Here is a 20,825-nt window from a genome sequence, read left to right on the forward strand (position 1 = left end):
AGGGGAAATGATGTAGCACAGGGGGTAAGGGGGGGTGATTTGGCATAAAGGATGGGGGAAATAAAGTGGCACATGGTATAAAGGGGGTTGAAATGATACAGGGGTTGATAAGGGAAAATTAAACAGCACTGGGAGATTTTACTGTAGTATTGCTTTTTTATTGTGTTTTATAGGTATTTACACTCTGGAGTGAGTACAGAACAGTATTCAAGATTTTTGAGCCTTTTTTCGCAATACATCTCTTAATAGCGGACCCTTTTTTTTATTCCCCGTGAGTGTCCACTATTGGGAGATTCTACCGTATATAAATGTCCGAGCCCTATGTGATCCATCTTATTACTGCACTACCTATAGAAACTATACTCAGAGTTGGGTGGGCTATGGCCTGGGTCAATCATTTCATGGGACCGTCATAAGAGATTATCCTATCTTATCATAAGGAACGTATTAGTAAACCCATTCATATTATGACTATTCCAGATTCTTACTTAATGAAGTTTATCGACCCGGTGAACCTGTTGTGGATACTGGCAGACATAACACCACCACTTCCAAAGTTCATCTCCGCTCCTTAATGACTCTTGTGTTTTTGCTTTTTCTTACAGAATGCTATGAACCTTCCGCCTGATAAAGCCAGGTTACTGCGTCAGTACGACAACGAGAAAAAGTGGGAACTTATCTGCGATCAGGTAAATGATTCAATGTTTAGATTATGTCACCACCATTACACTGTTGTGGCCAAGATATATATATATACTCAGATTTTGTCACCTCTATTACACTATTATGGCCAAGATATATATATACTGTGTGTGTATATATATATATATATATATATATATATATATACAGTGATCCCTCAACTTACAATGGCCTAAACATACAATAGTTTCAACATGCAATGGTCTTTTCTGGACCATTGTAGGTTGAAACCAGACTCAACATACAATGTACAGACAGTCCAGATCTGTGAAATGTGTCAATGGCCGGAAGAACCGACCAATCAAAATGGGCATTCACTGGTAAAACCCCTATACAGGTGAGGTTGACTCCATGTTACTTTTTTAGGACATTGCATGTACTGTACAGGACCCTGAAGAAGCTCCTGTCCGCTACATAGACCAGTGTTTCCCAAGCAGGGAGCTCCCAGCTGTTGCAAAACTACAACTCCCAGCATGCCCGGACAGCCAAAGGCTGTCAGGGCATGCTGGGAGTTGTAGTTTTGCAACAGCTGGAGGCTCCCTGCTTGGGAAACACTGACATAGAAAGTGATTTACAGCTTCCAGCAGATCTTTCTTACTTTTATATGTAAGGATTTGCTTTATCTATATTAGTTATCTATTTATTTTTCTTTAATTCTCACATTTTCCTGTTCTTGGATGACATTTTGGTGCCTTTAGAACCAATTACCAGGTTTCCATAGAGTTCTGGCCTCAACATACAATGGTTTCAACATACAATGGTCGTCCCAGAACCAATTAATATTGTAACTTGAGGGACCACTGTATATATATACTCAGATTTTGTCACCTCTATTACACTGTTATGGCCAACATATATATATACACACACACACACACAATTTATTGCATCCAAGTGAGGGCAGTTTCCATATGGGCCATCCTTGTATGTTGCAGATGATGGGCAGTATTTTAAGGGGTTATCTAGGATTAGACAAACAGTTTCTTCCAAAAACAGCACCATTCCTGTCCTCAGGTTATGTGTGGTATTACATCTTGGCTCCATTCACTTCAATGGAACTGGGCTGCAATACCACACACAACCTGAGGACATGAGTGGCGCTGTTTAAAAAAATTTTTTTTTTAGAAGAAATCAGCTGTGTCTTTCTCCTTTTTACAAACCCTTTTCTTGTTACAAATTAACCTGCTGATAGGCAGTCCTGCTGCTGAGTCTCCCAGCAACCAGATACAATTTGCAGAGCAATCTAGCAACACTTGTTTTATTTTCCTGCAACGCCACCCCAGGAAAATTGAAGCATTACTTGTGGAAATCAATGGAATAAAAATAAAATAAAGAGGCCGGCCGAATGAAGAGGCAGGTCCTTTTATGGAGATCACGGAGGTCCCAGCGGTTGGACTCCTCGCGATTACACATTTTTCCCTTACACTGTGGATAGGGCATCATTTTAACATAATCGCACAACCCCTTTAAGTCATCCTCATCTCCAGCCATTTTAAAGTTATTTAGCCAGAAAATAGTATATTTTCTGGCTTTGTCAGGTGAAAAACAATATAGCTTTTATCACTAACTAGGGTAGTCACCCAACTTTCTTAGGAGACTGCATAGCAAAATTTCATATCTAACGGGTGTAACTAGAGTTCTGGGCCCTATGACAAACTTTTCAATGATCAAGCTGACTTAGGCTACATTTACACTATATCTTAGCCATCCACCTGCCGGAAATTTTGAGAACCTGCATTTGATTCAGCCTCACTCGTGCTATTATCCTGTATAAACAGGTGATGCTGTGGACAGATTCCCTTTAAGCCACTGGTATCCATAAACCAGTCTTTTGGCATGGTGTGGCCCTTTAAATGGATATTCCAATTTCATAAGTTCGGTTTCCAGGCCGCCTGCAGCCTGCTCACATCAGAGGTGGTTGGGAAGCCGAAATCAGCTGAAACGGGGACGTTAGGTAAACAGAATAGCTCATGGGGCTGGGCCATTTGCACCACACATAAGACAATCACATTTTTTTACTTATTCGGCTGCAATCAGCCCGACTACCTCCTGCAACCGCAACCAACCCGACTACCTCCAGTAACCGCAATCAGCCCGACTACCTCCAGCAACCGCAATCAGCCCGACTACCTCCAGTAACCGCACCCAGCCCGACTACCCCCAGCAACCGCACCCAGCCCGACTACCTCCAGCAACCGCAACCAACCCGACTACCTCCAGCAACCGCAATCAGCCCGACAATCTCCAGCAACCGCAATCAGCCCGACTACCTCCAGCAACCGAAATCAGCCCGACTACCTCCAGCAACCGCAATCAGCCCGACTACCTCCAGCAACCGCAATCAGCCCGACTACCTCCAGCAACCGAAATCAGCCCGACTACCTCCAGCAACCGCAATCACCCCTACTACCTCCAGCAACCGCAACGAACCCGACTACCTCCAGCAACCGCAATCAGCCCGACTACCTCCAGCAACTGCAACCAACCCGACTACCTCCAGCAACCGCAATCAGCCCGACTACCTCCAGCAACCGCAATCAGCCCGACTACCTCCAGCAACCGCAATCAGCCCGACTACCTCCAGCAACCGCAACCAACCCGACTACCTCCAGCAACCGCAATCAGCCCGACTACCTCCAGCAACCGCAACCAACCCGACTACCTCCAGCAACCGCAACCAACCCGACTACCTCCAGCAACCGCAATCAGCCCGACTACCTCCAGCAACCGCAATCAGCCCGACTACCCCCAGCAACCGCAATCAGCCCGACTACCCCCAGCAGCCGTAAAAAGGCCAGAGAGGGACAAATTTATGGGATGGGAATACAATTATTATCATTATTAATAATCGTATGAATAATGATGATGAATCTTGTATAATGCCGAAATGTCCCAGAAAATTAGGCAATAAAAGACGTCAATGACGTTGTCAGGAAGGCACGCTTCTATGCATAGATACAGTACATAAAACCTGGGGCTATTTACTGTGTGCTCTTACAGGAATGCGCAGTTTTTGTATAAATTTCATAATTTCTTTCCATTTGGTTGTGAAATCACTGCTCATAAGCCATCATCATCCCTTTAAGGACAGGTACACCCGTTTCTTCCCTGGGACACGTTTTGTGTCATAACATGCTACGTGCACACACTTGTATGTTCCCCTCTGCGGTCATTTTAGCCCAGTGTTTCCCAAGCAGGGTGCCACCAGCTATTGCAAAACTACAACTCCCAGCATGCTTGGACAGCCAACGGCTGTCCGGGCATGCTGGGAGTTGTAGTTTTGCAACATCTATAGGGCCACAGTTTAGAGACCACTGTGTTATTAGAACTATATGTGAGTCTGTAATCTTCTTTCCTTTATTCTGACCCCCCTGAAATGTAGTTTGCATCCACTTATAGGGTCAGTTTCTCATATCCTCCTTTTAATACATGCTGAATGTGAGGTATGTGTGTTCAGTCTACAGTTTGCTGTGGGTGCTCAGCTTTCTTTCTACATTTATACACATCCCTGATGATTCTCCACTGAAAACGGCCTTGTGTGTGCTTTCTTCCCTATCTACAGCCTGTGTGAGCTGCCCTCCATGTATGCTCTCCTAACTCTCCACATGCCTGAACTGCTGTGTACAAATCCCTCACCCTCCCTGTTGCCATTTCTAAGGGCCTATGCACACGGGCATGATCTGTGCCTGTATGCCGTGCTGTGCCAGGGGAGGGAGGGGCAGCTCTGAAGATCCAGTTGTCTTTAATAGAAGCTTGAGGGCTGTCTTTAATATAAGCTTTAGTGCTTTCTGGGCATGCTGAGAGTTGTAGTTTTGCAACATCTATAGGGCCACAGTTTAGAGACCACTGTGTTATTAGATACCATGTTGAACTATATTTGCATCTTTACTCTTCTTTCCTTTATTCTGATCCCCTGATATGCAGTTTGCATCCACTTATAGAGTCAAATTCTCCTCTTATAGACATATCCTCCTTTTAATACATGCTGAATGTGAGGTATGAGTGTTCAGTCTACAGTTTGCTGTGGGTGCTCAGCTTTCTTTCTACATTTATACACATCCCTGATGATTCTCCCCTGAAAACGGCCTTGTGTGTGCTTTCTTCCCTATCTACAGCCTGTGTGAGCTGCCCTCCATGTATGCTCTCCTACCTCTCCACATGCTAAACTGCTGTGTACAAATCCCTCACCCTCCCTGTTGCCATTTCTAAGGGCCTATGCACACGGGCATGATCTGTGCCTGTATGCCGTGCTGTGCCAGGGAGAAGGAGGGGCAGCTCTGAAGATCCAGTTATCTTTAATAGAAGCTTCAGCGCATATCCACACGGAAAAGAAGCGAGATGACTTTTCTGCGGGGTTCCCCTTCTCTTCCCCTTTTGATACGCTGACACTGCATGGTTTCTGCTGCAGAAATCAGTCAAAAAACACAGGGTTATTTACAGTGTGAACATGCCCTAACACTGAGAAAGCAGAAAGTCCATCTTATGGATCTATCTTATCTTTCTCTGAGATGCGGCACAGAGATTGATCACATCTCCCCTCTGTGCGCAATTTTCAAGATGTCCAGTGTTGCCAGGCATCAGAGCATTGTGGGAACTGTATTTCTACAAGACAAGGGCGATGGCCCCGGTTCAGACTGACCTCCACCTATTTGGTCAGCACTGGTTTTTGGTAGGGTGATAGCTTTTTATTGGACCAATAAACTAGAGCTCTGTGCACAAATTTTCCATCTTTTCTTTATTGCAAAACCGCGCTTTTTTAACTTTTCACCTGTAACCGCTTTATTCCAGACATACAGCTTTGATCTTAAGTGACTGGCAGATGTTTTTAAAGGTTGATCTACTGCCTGGTCTTAATATTTTAGCATGTAGGACGGTGGCCTCCAAACCGAGGACCTCCAGATGTTGCAAAACTACAACACCAAGCATGCCCGGACGGCCTGATCTTCATATGACAGCACGTAGGACAGTGGTCTCCATACCATGGACCTCCAGATGTTGCTAAACTACAACACCCAGCATGCTAGGACGGCCTGATCTTCATATGACAGCACGTAGGACAGTGGTCTCCATACCATGGACCTCCAGATGTTGCTAAACTACAACACCCAGCATGCCCGGACTGCCTGATCTTCATATGACAGCACGTAGGACAGTGGTCTAAATACCATGGACCTCCAGATGTTGCTAAACTACAACACCCAGCATGCTAGGATGGCCTGATCTTCATATTACAGCATGTAAGACAGTGGTCTTTAAACTGAGGACCTCCAGATGTTGCAAAACTACAACTCCCAGCATACCAGGACTGACTGATTTTCATACTACAACATGCAGGACAGTGGTCTTTAACTGAGGACCTCCAGATGTTGCAAAACTACAACTCCCAGCATGCCCGGACAGCCGTTGGCTGTCCGGGCATGCTGGGATTTGTACTTTTGCAACATCTGGAGGTGCAAAGTTTGAGGACCACTGATGTAGGACTATATATTGGACCAGTTGTTCCTACAGCAGTCCCCCACCCCCCTTCCCTTCAGAGTCCATCAGTAGCTGCACACTACTCCGGAACAGCATTTGCCGGAATCCTCGAGGCCGGGGAATTGGGAGACACCACATCAAAGGATCTGGATAACACAGATTGCGTCATGATACATTTCAATCATAGGCCGGGGGGGGGGGGGGGAGACTTCTCCTCCTTCGATCTTTTGAAATAAATAATTAATTAAATTTAATAAATGAAATAATATTTATTTATTTAATTTTACCAAAAATTTTAAAATGAATGCAGCAAAGGGATTTACAAATACCAAATTGCAAAGTCATCACTTTGCTGTCAGTTGACATTTCTGGAGCAGATCGGCCGTCTGGAGGCTTTTCCCATTGAGCTGGGGAGCTCGGTGTAGAATGCAAATGACTTGTGGATCAGCAAGAGCGTAAGGGTTTACAGGACGGTAGTATATTCTGTTGTGGTGAGGGTGTGACTAGGGCAGATGGAATTACCCTAGGGGCAGATGGCATTAACCTCTTGTGTTCGTGATGCCAGGATGTGGTTTATCTTCTACACCACCTGAAGGTATACCGCTGGATCCTGGGCTAGGCACGGGGGCAAATAATGACTCCGATGCTAAGTTACGGAACAACAGCAGCTTTACTTCAGACAGATGTAACAGTCTTAACAGCTTGGCAAGGCCCACGGAGGGGACCAGTGACTTCAGAGACCACAGGGCTTGCTGGGACTTATAGTGGACTTGGACAATTTGATGCAGGGCCATGCTGACTTGAGACAGATTGACTTGGACTGACTTGACTGGGACTGACTAGACAGACTTCATCTTGTTTGTAGCTTACCAGGTTTTGACTTTTACCTGTGGGGTCCCATAGGTCACCCTGTAGGTCACATGGTCACTGGTACCTTCCCTGGTTACAATCACATGACAATAATACTTAATGGCATACAACAATATATGTACATTACATTAGATAACATAGGCACTTAAGATGATACATAAGACACAAGTATGGGGGGACCCAGAAGTCACTGACATGGAGTCTGCCTGACAAGGCAACAAGGGTACAGGGGAGCAACTCCTGTACTGGGCCACCACAAACTCCCCCTCTTAACAACAGCCGTCCTCGGCGCCCAGTCCTGGAGGGCAGACGACATGAAGTGGCCACTGAGGCCTTGTGATAGGAATGAACAGTTCCTGGGGAATTTCACAAATGTCCTTCTCAGGGCTGGTGAGCAAACAAACTAGGGAAGAGTCCATGTGGCAATTCTCTTAATGTCCTTACATGCTCGATTGATGAGGGTGTTTAGAACTGGGATAATGAAACATGTAATATTTTTAGGACTTGCAACTGCATACTGGAGAACAAGGATGAGTTTGGATCGGGCTGCCAGAGGCTTTCCAACCGAATGCCTTTGCTAATGGGGCCCTTCGGCTATAGCTACTTCTCCCTATAACATTATGCAAAATATAAATTTTCTGACAACACATGACAATTTTACCTATATACACAGTAGCTTTGTCACTGCACGCGTTACCTAGACTTCCAGGAGAACTCTGGCCACAAGAGTACCCTGTACACGATGGACAAGAAAATGGTTAGATATTACTGACAGTCCTGACTAGACATGACATTTGATTAGTTTAGATACACAAAAACATTTTTGTAAAAACACGTTATTTACATTTTATTACAATGTGCCTTAAACAATACAATCTGACAATAATGATGGTAATTGCATTCACTTGTGCAAAAAGAATAAACAATATATTACTGTATGAATATATTTTGGAGTTCCGCTCCACAGTTCTGGTACAATAGAGTTTTCAGTAAAGGATCTCTCACCTGACCTTACGCAAATGGTTACAAGAGTTCTTGGTGAGTCCACCAGGCACTTTTCTTAAATGTTGCTGGAACCTAGAAAACACAGTGGTACGTCCACAAAAACAAGGTTAAAGGGATATTCCAGGAAAAAACTGAGCTTCTGAAGTTAAGGTTGTTCTTTTCTGTCCAAGTGCTCTCTGATGACACGTGTCTCGGGAACCGTCCAGTTTAGAAGCAAATCCCCATAGCAAACCTCTTCTAAACTGGGCGGTTCCGGAGACACGTGTCATCAGAGAGGACTTAGACAGAAAAGAACAACTTAGCCTCAGCAGCTCATAAGTACTGAAAAGATTTTTTAATAGAAGTCATTTACAAATCTGTTTAACTTTCTGGAGCCAGTTGATATATAAAAAAAAGTATTTTCCTGGAATACCCCTTTAATCTCTTGACTCAACAGCAAAGTTATCACACACAAGCCCTTCAGCCTGGGAATTTTCCATCCCAGCCTGCTTCATCAGACTGCTTCCTAGGCTGGGACATATATATGCTGGGAGTTGTGGTTTTGCAACGGCTGGAGACACACACTGTTCGGAAAAACACTGACTTAAGGGAACACTATAGATGAGGGACTTTAAAGAAATGCATAAAACAACAATTACCTAATATATTATTATTATAAAATTATTTTTACTGTAGGATGATTATGATTATCTGGTAAATTCCTGGGATTTTCACCCTCCCTGTCATTGCCTTTTATAATACAGGCTTCCATAAACAGCAGTGATTGGTTGATTAAGATGGTATACTATTTGTGGTGTCCCGATACCGTATTACATACCGTACCTAGTGTAGAGGTCCCCAAAGTCAGAGTAACTATGCTCAGGTAGGATCCCTCAGGTGGGACAGCCCCTAGTCACCTCTCCTTAAGTCTAATTCTTTAATGCAAATACATGTATATATTTAATAATAGTATATATCTAGGATAATGTATAGTCATTACCTTGTTTAGCGTCGCAGGACCTTCGGTCATGTGACCACGATAATAACCTCTATGGTATGTTGGAGGACCTTTGGAGGTCCTTGAATCACATGTTACCCATAATCCATTGTAATGGTGATTGACATCAGTATTGGACCAATTAGCACTAGCCTCAGCAGAGCTAAAACCGTGAGTTCTAATCTACCCCCACTAAAGCTAGCGTGACTATTGGACCACAACTAATCCCCTAAATCCAGTGGAACAGCGCATAATACTTAAAGACTCTAAATTGCTAAATTCCCAACCTTTGTCAATCTCCAAAGAAAGCACCTGTATGCATAGAGACTGTTCCGTTTATGAAGCTTGCAGAAAATCTTCAGTAAAAATTACGATTGTTTCAGAAAACTCTCCGGTTGTGGACATTCTATTATTATCTACCTCCCTATTGCTCTTGGGAAGGGTGGCGATAGGACAAGCAATACTGAGGAGCCCTCACCCTGGCATCACGAATAGTAAGGGTTAACAAGCACCCTTTAACTACTGCACAGCTACACTCCCCATACCCTACACCCCCCAGGCTATCACATATATGTAGAGCAGGAAGTGATGTATGGCGGCCATATTTGATGTCCAGAAACAGATATAACTGAGAAGGCTGAATAGTATGGCCCCTATCAGATGTCTGTGGAGCCGTTGACTGGGAAATCTCAATCAAAATAAATCATTATGGATGGGAAAATCCTATTTATGTAAAAGGCGACTTATTCCTTTAACCTTCCGGTGCCGGGCGCCATTAGACATTTTATACATCTTCTATTTTTACGTGGTGTCATTGTAGAACTGAAGGGTAATAAATACCACATAGACGTATATTTGTCACCGCCATGAGATATGATGGGAGTTGGCAGTGGTCTATGCCAGGCTGGGGTGTGTGGGTCTCTCATTGTGTCCGTCCCTTTTTCCCTTCCCTACATGACCTCTGTCTCTTTCGCTCTCTCAGCTATGGGATACAGTGGAACCGAATGAAGCGAAGCGCTCTTTTCCATGACATTAATCCGTAACAATCTCTTTTCTTCTCCGTGTCCCTAAATGGCCCCAACTCCCTGATCTTGGCAACGGCAAAATGAATGTATGGAGGGCATGGGGGGGGGAATATTTGGGATCACTTGGGCCAATGTTGTGCCCCACCGAAGCCAATCGGATTGTACTTGTCATCGCTATAGCGCAGTATGGAACATGAATGTAAACATCTGATTGGTTGCTATGGCAGCAGTGTGTTCTTTTTCTATTAGTTTAGTCTGACTGGGTAAATGTTTTCCACATTGTTCGGTTTTGTTTTTTATTGTGCATTCACACGTACAGTATCCTGCGCATATTTGATGCACAGGATTTGAAGCTGCAGATTTAAATGTAAACTAAATGACTGAACACAGCATCAAATCTGCAGCTTCAAATTCTGTGCATCAGATATGTGCAGGATACTATACAGGTGAATACTAGTGATGAGCGTCAGGGGCCATATTCGAATTTGCGATATTTCGCGAATATATTGTTCGCGAAATCCGCATATTCGCTATGTTTGTTCACTTTTCTTTCCATGCGAAAGTTTGCATGGAAAATTAGCATACAAATTTGCATAAAAATTAGCATGTGAAAAAAACACAAAAAAATAAAAAATAAAAAGAATATTCGTCATTAGGAATATATAGCACTATATTCTAAATATTCGCAAAATCGCGAAGTGTCGCTATTCGTGATAAAAATTCGCATTATGAGTACTTGTGCTCAACACTAGTGAATACACCATAAGGGTAGGGTCCCGCGTAGCGTACAGTATACGCTGCATATTTGATGCTGCATATTTTTGTGAGAGTATTGGTAAACACCCATAGACTTTGTTAGCACTAAAATGCGCAGCATAAAACATGCAGCGTCAAATACGCAGCATATAAGCTACATGTGGCCCTACCCTTAAAAGGAATTTTTATTTGGCTAGTTAGTCAGTCCATGTTTATGGATATATTACATAATGGACATGGACTCGGGGCCCTCCCACATCTTTATTGTGCTCTATAGTCGGACATATTTTGCATTACTAACACTTTGCATATGACACAGAGGCCGACAACAAGGTGGTTGCCTCATTAGATTACTAGAGAGCAGTGGTCTCCAAACTGGACTTCCAGCTGTTGCAAAACTCCCAGCATGCTCGGAGAGCCAACTGCTGAAGGTCCGAAGTGTAGCTTTGCAACAGCTGGAGGTCAACAGCTGTTTGGGCATCCTGGGTGTTGTAGTTTTGCAACAGCTGGAGTTCCTCAGTTTGGAGACCACCGCTATAGGGTTAGACCAGGGATATATTAATATTATGGGGGGGGGGGGGGGTTGGGGGGGTTAAGTTGTAGTTTCGCAACATCTGGAGGTCCACAGTTTGGAGACCACTGCTCTAGCTCAGTAGTCCCCAAACTGTGGCCCTCCAGATGTTGCAAAACTACAACTCCCAGCATGCTCGGAGAGCCAACTGCTGAAGGTCCGAAGTGTGGCTTTGCAACAGCTGGAGGTCCACAGCCAATGGCTATTTGGGCATGCTGGGTGTTGTAGTTTTGCAACAGCTGGAGTTCCTCAGTTAGAGACCACCGCTATAGGGTTTGGCCTGGGTTAGACCAGGGATATATTAATATTATGGGGGGGGGTGGGTTAAGTTGTAGTTTCGCAACATCTGGAGGTCCACAGTTTGGAGACCACTGCTCTAGCTCAGTGGTCCCCAAACTGTGGCCTTCCAGATGTTGAAAAACTACAACTCCCAGCATGCCTGGACAGCCAACGGCTGTCCAGGCATGCTGGGAATTGTAGTTTTGCAACATCTGGAGGGCCACAGTTTGGGGACCACTGCTCTAGCTCATAGAGGGTAGACCTCTTTGAATGTGTATTAGGCTTTTTATGGCATATCTGCAGGATCTCATATAAATGCCTGCTGGGTGCGGTTGTCATCTATGGGACCTTTACCTATTGGGACAGATGCTGACCCATAACTTGTTTATGGTATTTTTAAGCAGATTTCTGCTCTGTAGGCTTCATCCCTAATTTGAAGTTCTCCCAGAGCTGGTGGGCGGAGCTCCCTCCTCCCCCCCTCCATAGATTTGTATTTCTTGTCTTGCAGACACAGGACAAAGCTGAGCTTAAGGCAGATTTAAAGGGGTTATCCAGGAAAAAAACTTTTTTTCTATATATCAACTGGCTCCAGAAAGTTAAACAGATTTGTAAATTACTTCTATTAAAAAATCGTAATCCTTTCAGTACTTATGAGCTGATGAAGTTGAGTTGTTCTTTTCTGTCTAAGTGCTCTCTGATGACACCTGCCTCGGGAACCGCCCAGTTTAGAAGCAAATCCCCCATAGCAAACCTCTTCTACTCTGTGCAGTTCCCGAGACAAGCAGAGATGTCAGCAGAGAGCACTGTTGTCAGACAGAAAACAACAACTCAACTTCAGCAGCTGATAATTATTGAAAGCATTAAGATTTTTTAATAAAAGTAATTTACAAATCAGTTTAACTTTCTGGAGCCAGTTGAGATATATATATATATATATATATATATATATATATATATATATATATATATATCAAGTTTTTTCCTGGAATACCCCTTTAACAGAAGAAAGAAGCATTTTTGTATAATAAGATATAGTACAAAGTTTCTTATATTCGCTCGTACTATTGATCAATGAAATGTTTGTTAAAAATGACAGTGCCAATTTAACCCTTAGTGAACCAGTACGAAGAAGACGATCCCTTGTTCTCTTTCCTAATCCTGTGCAGTTCCCCTAAAAATTCCCCTAAAAGTGTCATAGAGGCATCCAGGTCCTCTATGTGTCTTGTCCCTAATGTCCGGACTGGGTGCTTATCGTAATATAATATTATATAGACCGTAATATCCTGTTTATTTTACAAATGCGTCTCTGGCAAGCCTCGCTGGCAAAGTTACAAATCCAATTTGGCAGGGGTAAAATTGAATATATTTCGGTTCCGGTCATTTGTAGACAGACACATAAATCTAGAGTGAAAATTATAGGCATCTGGATAAGGCCAAGATCAAGGCGAATGGACAGAATGGTATTTTCGGTCCCTCGTCTTCGTCCCCCGTCTCAGAGGTGGTCTGTGCCGGACCCAACTAGAACCAGTGATTTATCATCGGACGGATCGGCCAATAAACAAAATATCAGAATCTTTGTCCCTGAATTATTCTATTAATAAAGGAATTAAAGGATTTTTTTCCCCTATTATGGTGTAAAGTGAATCATTGGTGTCAGTTTATAAATACTTGTGCGGATTAGTAAAAGGAAACCTATAACCCCCCCCCCCCGATCCTATGTACACTCCTGCTTGTATTACTCTCATTGTTAATCTGGTAGGAAATGATAACGTCTAACATTAGGGTAAAAAGTCTATTATTGCTCTGTACCAGCGTTTCCCAACCAGGGTGCCTCCAGCTGTTGCAAAACTACAGCTCCCAGCATGCCCGGACAGCCTTCGGCTGTCCGGGCATGCTGGGAGCTGTAGTTTTGCAACAGCTGGAGGCACCCTGGTTGGGAAACACTGCTCTATACTCTAGTTGTCCAACCTGCTATCCACAAGTTGTTGCAGAACTACAACTCCCAGCATGTCCGGACAGCCGTTGGCTGGTGAGCTGCAGGTTGGACACCTGAAGTATAGAACAATTATTATTATTTGCCTTTATGTTGTAGATCATGTTCAGAGTTAGTTCCTATTGCGGGGGAGGGGGGGGGGGATTTATCAAATGCTAATTTACGTGCACTTTTATTTGCGCCAAAATTTACATATACAATTTTTTTTTTATGTTGTCTGCGCCGGCTTCATTATTTTTCTTGCTGTGCGCGTGTTTTGCAGACGCATCAGTTTGTGCGCTGATTTTATCACTTGTGTAAAATAATTTTTTAAAGGGGTACTCCGGTGAAAAACTTTATTTTTTATTTTTTTTTAAATCAACTGGTGCCAGAAAGTTAAACAGATTTGTAAATGACTTCTATTAAAAAAAATCTTAATCCTTCCTGTACTTATTAGCTGCTGAATACTACAGTGGAAATTCTTTTCCGTTTGAAACACAGAGCTGTCTCCTGACATCACGAGCACAGTGCTCTCTGCTGACATCTCTGTCCATTTTAGGAACTGCTCAGAGTTAAAGGAAATCCCCATAGCAAACATATGCTGATCTGGACAGTTCCTAAAATGGACAGAGATGTCAGCAGAGAGCACTGTGCTCGTGATGTCAGCAGAGAGCTCTGTGTTTCAAACGGAAAAGAATTTCCACTGTAGTATTCAGCAGCTAATAAGTACAGGAAGGATTAACATTTTTTAATAGAAGTAATTTACAAATCTGTTTAACTTTCTGGCACCAGTTGATTTAAAAAAAAATAAAAAATAATGTTTTTCACCAGAGTACCCCTTTTAGCAAATATACTGTGCTGACTGACGTACAAATTCGTTCATTTTTAGTGCTGGCACGTGGACCGCCCGGAAATGCACCATCTCCATAGACGGCAATGCATTTCCGAGCGCGTTCAATTCTTTCTGCAGAGGCTGGAATCGAAATCCTTGCAGCAGATGTTTCCGCCACGGAAATTGCACCATGTGCACCGTGCTGCTGAATTCTTCTGCTGGATTCCACTTGGAAATTCCGCCATGTGAACATAGCCCAAGATTGCACCAGATTTTTAACAGTGGCTCAGAATGATTAAGAATCTGGCGCATCTTACACTGTGCGCTTGGTCTGCACCATTTATGAGGTGGTATAGTTAAAGGGGTACTCTGTTTTTTTTTAGTTTTTTGTTTTTTTAAATCAACTGATGCCAGAAAACTAAACAGATTTGTTAATTACTTCTATTGAAAAATCTTAATCCTTTCAATACTTATTAGCGGCTGTATATTACAGAGGAAATTCTTTTCTTTTTGGATGTCTTATCTGTCACGACTACAGTGCTCTCTGCTGACACCTCTGTCCATTTTAGCAACTGTCCAGAGCGGGAGAAAATCCCCATAGCAAACATATGCTGCTCTGGACAGTTCCTAAAATGGACAGAAGTGTCAGGAGAGAGCACTGTTGTCGTGACAGAAAAGAAATCCCAAAAGAAAAGAATTTCCTCTGTAGTATACAGCCGCTAATAAGTACTGGAAGGATTAAGATTTTTTAATAGAAGTAATTTACAAATCTGTTTAACTTTCTGGCACCAGTTGATTTTTAAAAAAAAGTTTTCCACCAGAGTACCCAAAATTTTCAAAATCGCAGTAAAACTGCGCCATTTTTGCCACGATTTTTCAAAACATTGTTCTTGTAATGTGACCTGTAGGTGACATGTGGATCCCGGAGGAGGGAAAGTGACCCCACTGGGGCCACAACATGTGGACACACGGCTTGTTTATTTATCATTAATCCATTAAGGCAATGTTTCCCAACCAGGGAGCCTCCAGCTGTTGCAAAACTACAACTTCCGGACAGCTAAAGACTGTCCGGGCATGCTGGGAGTTGTAGTTTTGCAACAGCTGGAGGCACACTGGTTGGTAAACTCTGAGATAGATAGATTGACTGGGCATAGATCAGTGTTTTCCTACCATGGTGCCTCCAGCTGTTACAAAACTACAGTCCAGGCATGCTGGGAGTTGTAGTTTTGCAACAGCTGGAGACAGCCTGGTTGGAAAAGACTATCTATCTACCTATCGATCTATCCATCCCACAGGGTGCCTCCAGCTGTTGCAAATCTACAACTCCCAGCATGCCTCAACAGCCAAAGGCCCAGGAGTTGTAGTTTTTTAGTTTTGCAACATCTGGAGGCACCCTGGTTGGTAAAAAGATATCCATGTCCTATCTATCATCTGTCTATCTCTCTATCTACTGTATCTATCTTATATCTATCTATTTCTATCTATCATCTATCTATCCATCTAATATCTTTCTATCTATCTATCTATCTATCTCACATCTATCTATCTCATATCCATCTCATATCTATCTGTCTATCTATCTCATATCTATCTATCTATCTACTGTATCTATCTTATATCTATCTATCTCATATCTATCTATCTATCTATCTATCTATCTCATATCTACCTCTCATATCTATCTATCTCACATCTATCTATCTATCTCATATCTATCTATCTATCTCATATATATCTACCTCATATCTATCTATCTCATATCCCATATTTATCTCCTACCTGAACAATTGATGTATGGGGGGGCGCTGAAACAGAACCAGTACCAAACCAGTTACAACCAATCTTTCCCTGGCCAGCCTCTACAAGTGGAACAATATGATCTTCAACAAGAGCAGCTACACTCAGTGGTAAACTGCACGTTCTTTGCACAGGGGCCCTATGCTGTCTGTGTCCGCCCCTGCTGCTACTGTATATAACAGTGGTCTCCAACCTGCGGACCTCCAGATGTTGCAAAGCTATGTGATAGCCTGGGGGAGTTGGGTGTAGGGAGTGTAGCTGTGCGGTTACTAAAGGGTGCTTGTTAACCCTTGCTATTCGTGACGCCAGGGTTAGGGTTCCTCTGTAATGCTAGTCCTACCGCCACTCTTCCCAAGAGTGATAGGGAGGTATAGAATAATTGAATGTCCACAACCGGAGAGTTTTGCAGAAACTTGTCGGAACTTTACTGAAGATTTTATGTAAACTTCATAACAGGAACAGTCTCTGTACATGCAAATTCTCTTGGAGATTGACAGTGGTTGGGACCTTAAGCAATTTTGAGTCCTTAGATTGGTATGCGTTGTTCCACTGGATTTAGGGGATTTTAGTTGCGGTCCAGTAGTCACGCTAGCTTTAGAGGGGATTAGTTTAGAACTCACGGTTTAGTTTAGGCTGAGGCAGGTAGGTTTTCAGGCCTAGCGTGTCTTTGAAAGTTGCGCAGATCCGTCCTGCTAGTTCGGCATCCACGACAGCAGCAACCAAAGAGAGCGATAATTGGCTACAGCTCCCTTATATGGGCAGGGGCTGGACTAGAGCTAATTGGATCAATGTTTGTGTCAATCACCATTACAAAGGATTATGGGTTACATTTGACCCAAGGACCTCCAAAGGTCCTCTAACAAACCATAGAGGAGTTAACATGGTCACATGACCGAAGGTCCTGCGACGCTAACAAGGTAAGTACTATACATTATATTAAATATACATTATTATTATTATTATTAAATATGTACATATATACATTATAAAATTAGAGTAGAAGAGAGGCAACTAGAGACGAGTGAACTTACAGTAAATTCGATTCGTCACGAACTTCTCAGCTCGGCAGTTGATGACTTTTCCTGCATAAATTAGTTCAGCTTTCAGGTGCTCCCGTGGGCTGGAAAAGGTGGATTCAGTCCTAGGAGACTCTTTCCTAGGAATGTATCCACCTTTTCCAGCCCACTGGAGCACCTGAAGGCTGAACTAATTTACGCAGGAAAAGTGATCAACTGCCGAGCCGAGAAGTTCGTGACGAATCGAATTTACTGTAAGTTCGCTCATCTCTAGAGGCGACCTTAGGCTGTCCCACCTGGGGGACCCTACCTGAACGTAGGAACTCTGACTTTGGGGACTTATACACAAGGTACGGTCTGCAATATGGTACCGGGACACCACAACTACAACTCCCAGCATGCCCGGACAGCCGTTGGCTGTCCGGGTATGCTGGGAGTTGTAGTTTTGCAACATCTGGAGGGCCACAGGTTGAAGATCACTGGTATATAAGAACGGTGTGTGAGCCAGAGCTCAGATCAGATTCCCAGGACGGAGGCGGTGAAGCTGAATCCATCATGTGATGGGAAATAACCTTTGGCAAAATATATGATTCTCCATTTTTGTAAGATTAACGAATGTTCCTTCCATAATTGTGATGATGCAGACTTCAGTGGAAATCTTCTAACTCTAAAGTGACACGTTGGCTTTCAGCATAGACACATCATTTAGACGGTCACACAGATTGCCAAAAGAATGAGCCCCAGACTAATATTGTGTAATAATTCGTCTGAATCGGAGCTTTACCTATCAGCTCAGAAGACCAGTCGGCGATCTCCTGCTGTAATAAAAATATAGCTACAGCAAGACGCACGCAACGTATTAGATAATAAAGAGAAAGTGCTTTGTTCCAGAAACAGCGCCACTCTTGCAGTTAGGATGTGCTTGGGATTGCAACGTAACCCCATTTTTCTATGTAATATTCTTAAAGGGGTACTCCGGTGAAAAACTTTTTTTTTTTTTTTTTTTTATCAACTGGTGCCAGAAAGTTAAACAGATTTGTAAATTACTTCTATTAAAAAATCTTAATCCTTCCTGTACTTATTAGCTGCTGAATACTACAGTGGAAATTCTTTTCCGTTTGAAACACAGAGCTCTCTGCTGACATCACAAGCACAGTGCTCTCTGCTGACATCTCTGTCCATTTTAGGAACTGCCCAGAGTAATAGGAAATCCCCATAGCAAACATGTGCTGTTCTGGACAGTTCCTAAAATGGACAGAGATGTCAGCAGAGAGCACTGTGCTCATGATGTCAGCAGAGAGCTCTGTGCTCATGATGTCAGTAGAGAGCTCTGTGTTTCAAAAAGAAAAGAATTTCCATTGTAGTATTCGGCAGCTAATAAGTAGAGATGAGCGAACTTACCGTAAATTCGATTCGTCACGAACTTCTCGGCTCGGCAGTTGATGGCTTTTCCTGCATAAATTAGTTCAGCTTTCAGGTGCTCCGGTGGGCCGGAAAAGGTGGATACAGTCCTAGGAAAGAGTCTCCTAGGACTGTATCCACCTTTTCCAGCCCACGGGAGCACCTGGAAGCTGAACTCATTTATGCAGGATAAGTCATCAACTGCCGAGCTGAGAAGTTCGTGACGAATCGAATTTACTGTAAATTCGCTCATCTCTACTAATAAGTACAGGAAGGATTAAGATTTTTTAATAGAAGTAATTTACAAATCTGTTTAACTTTCTGGCACCAGTTGATTTAAAAAAAAAAAAGTTTTTCACCGGAGTACCCCTTTAAAATGACTATGGACCTTCCGAAATTTGGAGGCCAAGTGGAACAGATTATGTTTATGTTCCATAGATTCTTTCAGTTTGGCGCGTTGAATTTTATTTTGGTGCTTTATCTCATGTTGTTTGGCTGACAGGTGGGACAGTTTGTTTGCCTTTTGTAAAGGGTTTGTCTGGAATTTTGTATGAATGAAGGACTGTAATCTAGAAGTAGAGACCATCTACAAGGAGAGTCTTTTTGTCTGGATAACCCAGCATGTCCATGTATGATTTAAACAATCCACTAAAAGGGGTTACCTGGCCAAAATGTTTTTTTGCCAGAATTAATGCCAGCATTAAAAAAAAAAAATAAACCTGGACTTAGCTCCCACCGCTCCCGGCAACTTTGGTATCACGGTACTGGTCCCTGTTGTGATTCTCTTCCTGCTTCTGGGACCTAACGCTGCAGCTCAGCTAATCGCTGTCCTCAAAGGTGTCCTGACTGGGCTCAATCATATTGCCCCTGTACTAGCAGTTAGCTGACCTGCAGTGTTGCATGTTGGGCCCCAAAAGCATGAGGACTGAAGCGGAGACCGGGATGGCAATACCAGAGTCACTGCGAGAGAACCAGGGGGTAAATCTGTCTTTTTGTTTGTTTGTTTTTTGTTTTTCTTTTGCTTTTTTTAATGCCAGCATTCTGGGCTTATTAAGTAAAAATAAATATTTTGGCCAGAAATCCCCTTTAAAAGAGATCTCTTGTGAAAATTAACTTATAAGTAGCTGATCCGGCCGCTGGGTCTCCTGCGATCACTGGGACCCAGCGCTCAGTGAGGAGCGGCACAGCAGCCGGCACACCCTCCATTCATTCCTATGGGAGCAGCAAAAAGACCCAGGTGCAGCTCTCGAGCATCATCGGTGCTCCCATAGAGATGTATAAAGCACATGCCGTCTACCAGTAGACATCACGTGATCCTCACTGAGAGAGTCGGGGTCCCGTCCCGGTATTAGCAGATGGCCCGGACCCCCCACGACCAGCTACTTATCCCCTATCCCCTGTAGATAGAGGATAAGTTAATCCTGTAGATAGAGGATAAGTTAATTTTCCCCGGAGTACCCCTCTAATACCTATAAGAACAGTGACATAAATCAGTTCCTCTGTCGTGGAACTGCAGGAATACTGTCTTATTCCAGCATTTCCCTTAAAATGTATCTATCAGGAGAAACAGGGATGATCCCGTTTGCTAAAATACTGGTTTTCATCCTTTTATGGCTCCTAATTCCCTTGTCTATTTTACTCACACTGCATGCAGTTCACTGAGAAGGAGGAGGCATTCCCACATGAGATGACACTTGCCCTCACATCTCATGGGGGAACTTCCTCCCTCTCTCCTTAGAGCTGACAATTGGCTGCTCTGTACATTGAGGCTCTTTGACACCCACTTCCAGTTCACACATAATAACACAAATAATGTTATATTCTACTGTACATTATATAAAAGTTTTTGCAAATAGTGTAGACATTTAGCTTTTTCTCTATATTATATTATTATTACCCTTTTGTCATATGGGCATGCGGCTAAGAATAACAACTGGATGAGATCTTGAGTTCATTGAGGAAATCCGTCTCTGACAGTCACGCAGCTCATTCACGGAGGATACTGGTTGTGGAAAGTTATTATTCTAAGCTTTGGCAGGCTGCCTATTGCAACAGGTTTTGGCAAGGGGCATTATTGACCGTCGCTTTGGAATTATCTTTAGTGTGTAAAGATGAGTAATGCCCGAAGAGTAGTGGTTGGATTCTGAC

At 43.2% G+C, this 20,825-nt stretch overlaps 1 protein-coding gene across 8 annotated transcripts in view; it reads left to right on the forward strand.

Moving 5' to 3' along the window:
* Positions 1 to 20,825, forward strand: part of FMNL2 (formin like 2) — a 358,580-nt gene that overhangs the window by 163,138 nt on the left and 174,617 nt on the right. For all 8 annotated transcript variants that reach the window (XR_008847349.1, XM_056536955.1, XM_056536957.1 and 5 more), the window contains exon 2: positions 606 to 689. Coding sequence is in view for 7 of the 8 variants with exons in the window: in XM_056536955.1 (XP_056392930.1) it covers positions 606 to 689 (84 nt within the window). In the remaining variant the exon portion in view is untranslated. The remainder of the gene's footprint in view (positions 1 to 605; positions 690 to 20,825) is intronic.

This window comes from Hyla sarda, chromosome 8 (genome assembly GCF_029499605.1).
Source record: "Hyla sarda isolate aHylSar1 chromosome 8, aHylSar1.hap1, whole genome shotgun sequence".
NCBI classification, from domain to species: domain Eukaryota; kingdom Metazoa; phylum Chordata; class Amphibia; order Anura; family Hylidae; genus Hyla; species Hyla sarda.